The sequence below is a fragment of the Molothrus ater genome, chromosome 21, assembly GCF_012460135.2.
Source record: "Molothrus ater isolate BHLD 08-10-18 breed brown headed cowbird chromosome 21, BPBGC_Mater_1.1, whole genome shotgun sequence".
In the NCBI taxonomy this organism is placed as follows: Eukaryota; Metazoa; Chordata; class Aves; order Passeriformes; family Icteridae; genus Molothrus; species Molothrus ater.
In genome coordinates, this window is record NC_050498.2 from 4,952,859 (window position 1) to 4,965,135 (window position 12,277).

At 42.7% G+C, this 12,277-nt stretch overlaps 1 protein-coding gene across 1 annotated transcript in view; it reads left to right on the forward strand.

Annotated features, from left to right (window-relative positions):
* CUX1 (cut like homeobox 1) overlaps positions 1–12,277 on the forward strand; it is a 242,749-nt gene that overhangs the window by 138,834 nt on the left and 91,638 nt on the right. Inside the window, 2 exon segments of the mRNA XM_054517048.1 lie at positions 1,784–1,860; positions 2,591–2,657. Of these exon segments, the coding sequence (XP_054373023.1) occupies positions 1,784–1,860; positions 2,591–2,657 (144 nt within the window).

Genomic DNA, 12,277 nt, shown 5'->3' on the forward strand with positions numbered 1-12,277 from the left:
CAGCTGATCCATTCTGGGATTTATGTGCTTGGCATGGGATCATTTGATACTCAGCTTTGCCCAGGAAAAGAGTCAGGAGAGTGTGGATGTGAACCTGGGACAGATTGTCTCTGTGATGTGTTTAGGAGGGTGCACACCTGCTTTTATTCCTCCCTGGCTCTGTGACACCCACCTGTCTCCATTAGCCAGGGCAATTCCTGTGTGTCACAGGCTCTGCAGCCCTGGGCTGGGGCAGATGAGCCACTGCCCCCACAGCCAGGGCCAGGGATGCACCACCCCTGCTCCCCTGGCAATGCCTGAGGCAGCGGATGTCTTCCTGAATTATCCTGGCAAGGTTTGCATCTTCCTACGTGCCAAAATTAAGAAGGATTTTCATTATTTACTATCAATTAAAAAAAAAAAAAAAAAAACAAAACATTTTGGATGCATTTCTGATCTTTTGTAAATGAGCAGGGAGCATTTGAATCTTTAGGTTGGTGGGCAAATAAATCAGGCAGGAGAAAACCAGGGGCTAAAGAGGGAGTTCTTTCAGGCTGCATTCCCTGCCTGGAGAATTTATTTCTCCCATGGAGCAATAACACTGAAGCTATAATGTGTTCAACACAGCGTGGAAAACCTTCAGTTCACGTGAGCTTTTTACTTGGAGGGCTGCTTGTTTAAATTCAGGGCTGAATGAGGAGAATCTACCAGTGAATGCAAAGCTTCTTTTTTGATTCATCAATACCTGTGGCTCCTATTTGATAAGCAGCTTGTAAGCAAACTGCAATTTCAGTGCACTTAAAAATAAAACAAAATGGCAGGCTGTGGAATGCAAATAAAAGTGTGTGTAAGAGAGGTTTTGAGGTTTCAAAGTATATGGTTCAGTATGAGGGGAGCTGACACATGATTCTGGCTATAAATAGTTATTAACCTGGTCAGCAGTTGGAGGAGAAATTTGTGCACCCTATGGAGTGCAGGCAGGATGCTGGTAGTTTCATAAGCCATTTCACAATTCTGAGATCTGCAGAATATCCTAAAAGCAGTGTTGTAAAAAGCATGGCTGCTGGGAGATGTTGGAGCAGCTCCTTTCAAAGATGAGTTTTATAACTCCTGCAGCCTGGCCCTTAGCAAGGAGTGCAGTGGCTGCCTGGCCAGATGATGTAAAAATGAGTTTAACTGACACAAACAAGAAAATGTTGCCTGTGGACATAAGAAATGTGAGCATATTAAAGTTTTGCTCCTGTTCTATAGAAAATATCACTGTGAGATTTGTTTTGAAATATGTGGGTTTTCTTAAAGAGTAGCTAATAATATTTCTGCATTTGGCACCCATTACAGCTCTGATGAAACAGCTGCTGCATCTATTCACTCTATCAGTTATGGCAACAAATTCCTTCATTATGACACTAAAATGGAAATGTATCATTCTTCTTGTACTAACTTTGTACAACAGAGGGTGCTTGGTGACAATTTTCTCAATGTGTGTGACATTTCCAAAACAAATTATGCTCAAGAAAACCTTCCACTGAAGTTGTCATTTATATAGCAGTCAACTCTTTATAACATTCACAGCTTATGTTATGAGGTGGCTACACTGTTAAAATTTTAATAAGTGGGACCACAAAGTAGGAGCAGCATCTCCCAAAGTGACAGCATTTATGGGTCCCACAGAAGCACCTCAAAGCCTGTGTGGTGTTGGCAGTTGTCTCATTCCAGTTGAGACATTGAATGGCTCCATCCCCCAAATCTGCAAGGCACAGATGAGTTGTTTGCTCTGCTCTCACCTCTCCTCTTCCCTTGACAGAAAATTGCAGGAGACCCAGATGTCGACAGCCTCGAAGCTGGAGGAAGCCGAGCACAAAGTTCAAGCTCTGCAAACAGGTTTGGCAAGGCTTTAGTGACCTTTTCCAGCTGATCAGGTGGGAGTGAGAGGACAGGGATCCTTGGGTGTGTCAGGACTGGGTGTGAAGCAGCTCTTGGCATGCAGGGAGGTCCAGCAGAGCTCAGATGTGCTTTGTGAATCACAGCAAGCACTCCTGTTGGAGTTGGCAAATAACAGGGACAAGGCCATGGAGCACACACAGAGCATCCCTGGAATTACAGCAGGCCATGGAACTTACCCTCCATGTGTGTTCTGCTTCCACACATGTCCAAACTGTGATAAATATCTCTGCTGAGCTGTGTGAACCCCTTTCTTGCCTGTTGCTATGACTTGCCATTCATTTTCATCTCTACACACTTCAAAATTCCAGGTCTGGACACATTTGGCTTTTTTTACTATGAGAACATAAGAAATTTTATTCCTTGAGCTACTGCAATAAGTATTTCAAAGGAATAAGCAGTTTAGGCAGCTTAATAAGAAACTAATAATGTCTAGCTTGGTTAAGCAGAAACTGGAAATTTTTGCAATGTAACAGAAATACTGTAAGAAATTGTGAAAAAAGCCAAAACCCTATGGTTTTTTCTAAGCCATAATGGTTTGCCTAGGTTGAAGGATAAAGCTAAGGAGGTGTATAGCTTTATTTTTTTTTTCATCAGGAGATGTACAGCCTTATTTATGACTGAATACTGCTATTTCAGTACTGTAATGCTTCATGTTTATGCCTTTTAGCCTTGGAAAAAACCAGGACAGAACTATTTGATCTGAAAACAAAATACGATGAAGAAACTACTGCAAAGTAAGATTTCCCTGTTTTCTTTCTGTGTCTTCCTTCAGGGTATCACTGATTTTTTTGTTTTGCATCTGTCTGTTGGAGAGAGATGAGATGAGGGAGGCTCAGGCATCCAAGTTTTTGGAAAACATGGTCATAATTTGGCCTCCTATGGAGAGATTATTAGTTTTTATATTTTCTTCTCCCCAACAAGACACTTCTGGCACACACACTGCTGCATTCCTGGTTTCATTCTCGGGTGCTTCATCTGTGTATCTCTTACCCTTTCTATCTCTTGTATTTTATTTAGAAATAGAGCAGTTTCAGAAATAAGGTATTCATTGTGATCTTCCCATCTTGGTGGAAACAAAGCTTCATTTAGTAAAGGATTTTTGTTTGATTCTTAGGCACCCTGGTTCTTTCTGCTTTTGGGGTAGTAGTCCTTGCTCTGCCAGGTTCACCCCTAATTACAGAGAGCAGCATTTTGGGCAGATTTTCCTTGTTTTCAAGTAGAACATGAAGGTAGTCTTAAAAATATATATTCTTGTCTTGTTAATAGCTACTGTTTCCAATTATCCTGTGGTTTTATTAACCATCAGGGCAGGGAACAACAAAAGAGACAGACTGCTGCTGGTTTCCTTTGAACCCTTCATATTTAAGGAAAGTTAATGATGAGAAGGAATTCTCATGATCAGTGGGATTAAGCACAAAGAGTCATTTCAGTGTCTGGAAATGGGATGGGAATGAAGCAGCCATTGCAGATGGCTGGGACACTCAGGGGAAGGGCTGGGACTCAAAGTCACCTCCCTGTGCCCACTGCCCAGGGTTAAAAACCAGTCAAGCTGGCACCAATTTCAAATTTCTTATCCCGTGGTTCTGTGGCTGTTGAGGATCTGATTCCCCACTGAGGATGTGGGGAGCCCAGCTGGAGTTCACAAAATTCAGCCCATGGTAGTTTTAACAATCAGCACTTGGAGTTTAAACACCTTTTCTGTCCTTCAGGAAAATCTTTCAGGTGAATTTTGGTCTGGCTCTGGAAGTCCAGTTTCCTTTGAACTCCATGTAAGATGAGCTCCATGCAAAGGGATCAAAAATATTTTTGTTCCTTCATTGATTCATCCCTCTCTGAGGGATGTAAACAAAAGCTGGTTCAGATGGAGCCTTAAATTCCTGCAGATTGACTTTGTTTTTTCCTGCACATAACTGATATTGTTGTTGTTATTTCATGTTGCAGTCACTTCTGGGAGAACAGGCAGAGATCAGTGCTTGTAGGCACTGAACCTAATAACCTCTCACCCTTTTTAATGTGTTTATTTGCAGAGTGCTTCATTTTTTAATACTGTTTCCCTAAGTGCTGTAATTTATCTTACACTGAACAAAATCTGTTCTCTAAAATATTTGTTTGCATTTCTAATCTCAATCTTTTGGGGAGATTCACATAGAAATACTTGGTTTTTATATGATCTTGAGAGTGACTCTTACCTAATTTATATAGAATTACATAAAATTAGTAGCATCTGCAGTAACAAGATGTTTATTGTGTTCTGTAGCAGAATGATTATGGAGACTGGGTCTGGAATATGGTGGTCATGGAGCTGAATCCTGAAGCAGCCATTAAGCTTGTACTTTATCTCCCAGACTAATGTACTGTGAAAACAAACTTGTAGGTCCTAATAACAGCAGAAATATTTTATCATTGTTTTGGATATTTATGGCAGGAATAGTTCTTGCGTAACAACAGTTGTCTGTAGTGTTTGGAGCCCAAATTTTGCAATATGGAAATCTAGAAGAACATGAAAAGGGAACTGAATGTAGACAGTGAAATTGAGTCATCTATTTTAATTGTAAAAACGGGGAGAAAGGCTGAAAAAACACCAATAAAAAGGGTGAAAGACAGTTTGATTCTTTTCTTAAAAGAAGCCCTCTTTTGATCTAAGTCTGAAAAGCTACTTGTATTGCCAATTTTAATTTTATGTTTTAAAAACATGTGATTTTTATCTTAGGCCAGAATTGTTAGTTTTACAGACGCTTATTTGATGCAGATGAATTGGAGTGCCTTCAGGAAAAAAACAGATAATTGTCAATATTTAAAAGCTAACAGTGCTTTTAAGATTTTCAGTCTCAGAATAAAGCTGTCTTTCAACTACTTGAAACTTTGAAAATCTTTCAAACAAGGCAAAAAAAAACCCAAGAAGCAGAAGAAATACAGAGTGAGAAGTCTTCATTTTCCGCATTAAGGAGTCTGGATTTTATCCTGGAGCCCAGTTGTGGTGATCTGAAAAGTTGGGAATCATTATGTCAACTTGTTTGTTTTATCTTTTCACAATGTCCCATTCAAAGTGCTCTACGTGCAAAAGGAGGGACAGAGGCACAGGCAGGCACCTTCAGATGAGATCAGTGGCTGGAATGAAAATTTCCAGTGCAAATTCTGTCATCCCCACGTATACAGAATTCCCAGCAGGTGGGTGTGGGCTGCCCCTGCCCCTTCCCTGAGCCCCAGCACAGCCCCGGGCCGGGCACTGAAGGTGTTAATGACAAAAAGAAGTTTATTATGTGCAGTCATTGCAGTCTGTCAGCTGGAATATCAGAAGCTGCCTTTGACAAGATGGCAGGAGCAAAGTTTTCCATGTGTAGGCTTGAAGTAAAATGTAATTAGCCTTTATGTGCAGAACAAGGATCCATTGATGAATACAGCTGGTCTTTGTTTTCTTCTGTCATTGAGTGTGGGAGGTAAAAGTGTTCTTCTTCATGTTTATTAATACAAGATTCCTTAGACAAATGGCAAGCACAGTTTAATATTTGTTGGAACACAGAGGGGCTTGCCAAAACAGTTGTTGTGTAAGAGGATTTCAAGGTTTTCAGATTATAATCATCTCTGGGTTAAATAAATGAATGATTACTCTGCCTTTTTCAATTAAAGAGGCACATCCTCTCTCGAGGCCTGACACTGATTTTGTTTGCTGTCCCACACGTTTCTATCAGCAAAACTGGGTTTAACCAGCACTAATGAGTTTGATCTGGAGATTCTATCAGACCTGGAACTGAAAAGCAAACTCTGACTTGAGTCTCAGCAAAATTAAAGAATATTGGGGTTGTTTGGTTTTTTTCTAGCGCAACAGACTTTCCTTTTACTTTCTTTCTTTGTAGAAAAAGAAACATTCTGTATACATTTCCTCAGTTTTCCAGGGACAAACTGTTCTCTCTGACAGTGCTCTTTCACTTCTGCTTTGCTGCAGAATCCAAGCAAGTGCTTGGGATTCCCAGCTGGAATGGTTGGATTCCAGTTTTAGATCAATTCCAGAGCCACCTCTTTGCTCCGACCCCTGCTCTCCCCCAACCTAAATGAATTCTAATTGGAAAAGGACCTTGGGTTGCAGCACATACAGTAGGCTTGTTACATTACTGTTAACATGTGGGTTGAGGCTCCCTGCCTTTGATGAAAGAAAATATCGAATTTCACTGAAATGCTCCATTTTCACCAGCCAGCTTTAAGTAGTCTTGTGAGGATTTCTGGTACTGCCCACTCCCCCCTGCCCTCCCCCCAGTTCTGCAATAAAAAACCTTCAGAAACAACACAAACCAGAAAATGTTTAGGTTAAAGTTGTCAGTCACTACCAGTGGATTTTCTGTAAGATTCAGACTTTTTGTCCTTCTAAAAGTAGCACAGGAATGTAAGGGAGAAGGAGCTTTTCATATTTACTGAAGCTGTCATCCAAACAAAGCTACTTTCAATAACTTGTAGGAAAACATTTTGCCTCCAGTATATGGGCAGAGGATTGTTGTCCTTCCATAGATCAGACTGATTATTGTTTATTTTGGCAGCACAGCTAAGGGTGACACAGGAGGAACAATGGGAACAGGAGGAGATGCCTGTGGTTTTTGGCTCTTTGGGGTAAACTATGCTTTTCTTCCACATTATCAAACAGACCTGTCCTTCAGGCATCAGTGTAAAATAAAGTTCTACAGATGTGCTGTTCAGCATGGAAGGAGTGCAGGATTAGTAGAGGGGACCAGAAGTTTTAGAGAATTCCTGAAGAGTTATTTCTGCCTGGAGTTACGTGGTGGAGTTGAAATATTCATGTAAAATCTTCTGTTATATTGGGGCAAATCTCAGTTAACTTGGACTTCAGGGAAATAATTCCCAATATACAGTGAGAATTGAATTATTTACTTTTTTTTTAAACAAGTCTTTCTTGTTTAAGTGGTGGCTGGTGCCAATATATCACTTCTTAGATGTTTGTAGTTTTCCATTTTGATGGTGCTCAGGGTCAAACTGAATAAAAAATAAAGTTGTGCTCCCTCCAGCATCACATAATTACTGTGATAAATGGTCTCAATGCTGCTTCCCCCCATTGAGCCTGAAGTACTGTAGTTAGAGTGGTAGTGTTGGACATGACATGAAATAGCTTCTATTTGCTGTGCCTTTAAGGTCTTAAAGTTTCCTATTTCCTGTTCCTTTGATGAGTCATTAACTTCTAATGCTCAGCTTTGGAATTATTGCTGTATTTAAAGTGATTTCCCTAAAAACAGGAGATTGAGAACTTCATAGGCCATGTCTCTTTTCAGAGTTTTTCCCTCAGTTTCCTTGTCCTACTGCCACCAGTGAAACCCAGGATTGGTGGCAATGAGAGGATAAAAAACCAGGGAAGATGTTACAGAAAACTGGTTTTTTTAAAGGAAAAAAAAAAAGAGAGAAAAAAAATTGAATGTTTTGAGTCTTACAGTAAGCTCTGTCTGCATTTAACATTTGAGGTTCAAAGTTTTAACTGTGCCTTATGCAAAACTCACCAGGCTGAAAGTCACTATTGATATTTTGCTTAAAAACCAACACGTGAAGATGAATGGAAACACTTTGGAGATCTGCTTCTTATTTTGACCAAAAGCTTTGGTGTGAAAGAGGGCTTGAGAGCCCATGTGCAAACCAGCCCTTTTTTGTCACATTTTTGGTTCAGCCTGCAGTCACACCAGAAAAGCTGCAAAGTTGTATGGGAAGAGAGTTCAAAGTTCCTGTAAAACACTTGGCATTAACCTTTACTTTTGGATAGGGAAACTGAGGCACAAGGAGTGTGGTTAATGCCCAAAGGCAACAGTCAAGCCTTGGCTGGAGTCTAGAAATATGCAGACATGCAAATGATAGACCACAAACTGACAAAAGGGTTATTTATTTTCATTTTTCATTTCTAAGGCTGCATTTCTGAGAACTCCATGTAAATGGAGCCATTGGAGTCAGTAGGAGTTCGTGCTGTAGCTGGGCTCTGTTGCCTCTTTTGTTAGACTTGTAATGCTTGCAAATTAGTTAATGTAACTGTCTGACAGCACCAAAGTGCCCTAGGTCCTCTCAGGGCTTTTATTTTGTTTGTGTTTTAACCTCCAGTGAGACTGTTCAGTTCCTTTTTCTAGTCTAGCCTAAAAGCTGGTGTTATTTAACAACCCAAAGCAGAAAAACACAGCCTTAGGGTATTCCAGCATATTCTAGTCATCACCCTGTTATCTGTAACCTTGGGTTGACATGAGATCCTTAGATGGAAATCTTTAAATAAATGCAAAGCACTTTGGGTCCTGTGCCAGCCAGGCTGGGGGTCATCCCAGCCATGGGTGCAGCCAGGGCTTCTCCATGGGACTGCAGCTGCATGGAGAGGATCTGTGTGAAGTGACAAGGGGCAGGAGTGTCCCTGTGTCCCTGTCCTGTGTGTCCCCACCGGCTCTTGTGGAGCCAGACCTCTCCAGGCTGGCTCCAGGAACAGAGGGACCACGAGTGTGTCCTGCAATCCCAGCCTCCAGCAGGGATTGCCTTTCCTGTGAGGCCAGCCAAAGGACATTGCAGCTTTTTGAGCCATCTCATCTCAGCAGGTCCCTTTACCTGTAGCTGAACTTTGGAGGTGTCTGGGAGGGCTGTGTGAGGAAGAGGAGCGAGTCAGAGGGAAGGAAAACCTCCTGGCAGAGGCACATCTGCCCCCAGCAGGGACAAGGTCCTTGGGCTTGCATCTGCCAGTCAGCTGAGCCTGGATTCCACACAGCTCTTTCATGTGTGTCTACAAATTACAACAGTCTCTTTTTTAATTTATTTTTTTTACAATGCAAAGTAGCAAATCAACAGAGTTATTTTGGTGCAGAACTGCTTCCTGGAGGGGCCTTGTCTGTGACAGCAGGAGGGCACGTGGCTGTGCCTGCTCCAGCTCCTGCAGGCTGGGATGGCAGGGGGAGCAGAGAAACCCTGGGATCATCAAAAACAAATGGTTCAGCTGTTTCCAATGAGGCCCTGCCCTGTGGGGTCAGCCATTCCCACCCCAAAGCAGAGCTCTGCTGGAGCTGCTGAGTTCCACTGGCAGGTGCTGCAGTGCCTGTCTCTACCTGGCCACGTGTTTAATGGGTGATTTCCTGCCCTGGTGTGTACTGGAAACTCTCCTTGTGCTCCAGGGATGGATTCCAGCTGCTTTTCCCACTCCCACGCAGGCAGAGAAATGAGTCAGGAAGGTGCAGTGCGCTCCCTCATTTATTGAGAGAGACAAGAACGTCCTGAGCGAGAGGGGAACTTCAGGAAACTCACTGAGATCCCAGGCACTACAACTCTGTGTCCTGGCAAACAGCCTCTTTCTTCTGCCTGGATCTCCTGTCCCTTTGGAGAGCCAGGTGTTTGCTGTGAGAGCTGGCAGCCCTGCTCCCCAGTCCCATATTGCTTCATACAGACAACTTGCACATTCCCCCAGTGCTTTCATTTGGGTTTTTTGTTTGCCTTTTCCAAGAACAGGAAGGTGTGAGCCATCACTGTCAGAGGCTGCATCTGGCACAGCTTACCTTAATGAAGTATCCCTATGCTGTTTCCTCATTAGCAAGGTTTTTCAGCTTCTCATTAAACCTACACCTAAATGTAGGTAGGTCTAAACCCATCCCTGCCTTAAAAAGTTGCTGTGATGCCCCAGCTATCAGCCACCTGACTGCAGAAGCAGGGATATTATCCTTTCCACAGCTGCTTTAAAAACAAAAAGTATTTCTGGTTTGTGTCATCAGCTCATGCTGTTGATGTTGGGAGCTCAGGGGTCTTCCCATTTCTCAGGCTAAAGGCTACAGAATGAAGCCCTGTGCCTGAATTGCTGTACAGGTCATCCCTGCTCTAAAACTCCCAATTATTTCTCCTGCCCACTCCCATATAATTCTTTGAGTTTCTTTTGAGCCCTTTTCCTCATGTCTGTGGCAGAGGCAGGGCTGGGAGGGAGGTGTCTGCATTGGACATGCAGGAGTCACCCCAGCACCTGCACCCTGCATTCACCCCATGCCCTGGTTGCAGGAGAAAAGGGGGTTTGGTCTCAGACCTGGGGCAGTTTTGGCAGCAATAAGGCCATAAATCAGTGGAACTTCCAGTAAATCAGACTCTCCTGAGCAGCAGTTGGAGCATGGGGCAGGTCACTATGAGGGTGTGGATGTCAGAGGAGCTTGTCCTGCCAGGTTCAGCCCCCTCTGATCCTCCTGGAGACATCACTTAATGGGACCTAAGAAATATTGTCTCATTTACATATCTCTGATCTAATTAAAAGACAATAAGGCCACGTGGGATTGCAGTTTTGTGTCACAGAAGGTATCTGGTGTGGGGGAAATAAAATTGCTTTATCTTGATGAGATTTTTTTAAAAGATAATATTTTAACAAATGAGTTTTAAAAAATACTGTCTTTGATCAGGAAGCTGAGAATCCAGGATAGAAGACTGATTCAGGGATTTGGAAGAGCTGGGTGTTGGCCAGCTCATGGAACAGAAGGGATAAGGCAGGATAGTGCAGACACTAAACCCAAGAAAAACAATAGACAACATGCAGGCCTGTTAATAACTTCATTAGCATTCATGTAAAGCATTAAATAAACAAATGCATAATACACAAATCCTGTAAGCCTGAGATTATTAACCCTTCACGCTTCTCTGGTGTTTCTGCAGGAGCAGAACAGAGCAGAGGCTGTGATTTTGTGCTTTGCCTCCCAGAGTTTTAACACCTTGAGAAACTGAGTCACAGGGAGGTTGCTCAGGGGCTGGAGCACTGGAAGGCAACCAGTACTACAGCAAGGATCACAACTGGGACATCAGGGCAGTACACAGAGGAAAGGACTTCTGCTTCCCCTGATTTGCTTGGTTGCAGCTGCTTGAAACCCAGAATAAACCCCAGCTGATCAAGTCTTGCTTGCAAGCTCTAAGTGCCTGTTTGTAAGAAATTTTGAGCAAAAATTAAATTTGACTGAAGCACTGCCTTGGGGTTAATAACCTTTTGTAGCAGATTTTCAGTGCCTTTTAATAGCTGATCTTTGGTTACTGGTGATCACCAGCTCTCCAGCCTGTCTTCATTCCTTCATGGAACTAATGAACTTTCAGCTGAATAGTGGGGGGTTATTCCCTCCCCCACACAGGTTTTTATTAGTGAGGGGCTTTAGGCTAGTCTGGTGTTGATTTGTTTTGTGCTGGGCATAAATCTCCTGGGTTCCCTGGGGACTGCACCCTCTGGATGAATTTCTGCCCTCCTGCCCCTCCTCATGGGGCTGAGCCCCTCAAAACCCAGATTGCTGAGCTGAAGTCACTTGGGTTTTCAGCTATACTAACAACCAGATACATTCATATATGTATATATATATAAAAATACTGATGAAGTGCCATGGAAACTTTTGTCCAATGGTTTCTATTTTCTTCCTTTCCCTTCCTTTGAGTTGAAATTCAGCTCTGGGAAAAGGAAATCTTTCTATTACAGTTGGTGCTAAGCAGAGTTGCAGGGGATGATTGTGAGCAGGTAACTTTTTTTTTTGCTTGGTTTCCTCAAGAAATTGTATTTACTGATGTTTCATTTCCTATGTATTTCCTCATTTATAGGATGGGGATTATTAACCTGCCTGAATACATCAGACAGATAACCTGAGGGGCACATATGGCTTTCATAAAAGTATACCACCCATTTCCATCACTGTGAACTGTGTCATCCACCAGTTGGGCTGCCATAAATCGCTGTGAAATGCACACAGCCTTAACCAGTAGTGAGGAGCACATAACTTAACCATGGAGTAACTAACCATCTTAATAAATCTAAATTCACTCTTTGCTGGAGACACTTCAGGGAAAGTGGGAACAATTTCTACAGCCTCTCATCCCACGTGGTCGTGGTAATGTAAAGGGTAAGCAGAGTTCTTGTTCTGCAGAGAGATCCCTATACCCTGCTCTCTGTTTCACCCTCTGTGTTTGGGAATCTGTGTCTCATGTAAAACAAATAAAAAGCCCTGCCAAGCAGCCAGCTCTGCAGCCAGAGTGCCCAGCACCCGTGTGCAGGGCCGTCATTAAAAGATTTCATGAAACAGCCTTAAAAATGAAAAGTTTCCTTTCCAAGAGAGAGAGAGATAATTGAACTCATTGATTTGTTTCACGGTTTGTTTGCCCTTTCATTCCCTTCCTGAGGTGCTGTTTGTTGAGGAATGTCTCCAATTGCCAAAAAGACAGTGGGGTGTCTAATATTTCCCCGCCAGCTCTCCTTTCAGCCAGAGCAGAGTACTGTGGCAAGCCTAGGATATGAATTTTTAATGCAGAACTTTATAACATAGCCCTTGCAGCACGGCTGCACTACTCTCTTGAGCTTTCAGATTTAATGCTCTGATGAACAGAGCACAGACTTGGGGCATTCGACAGC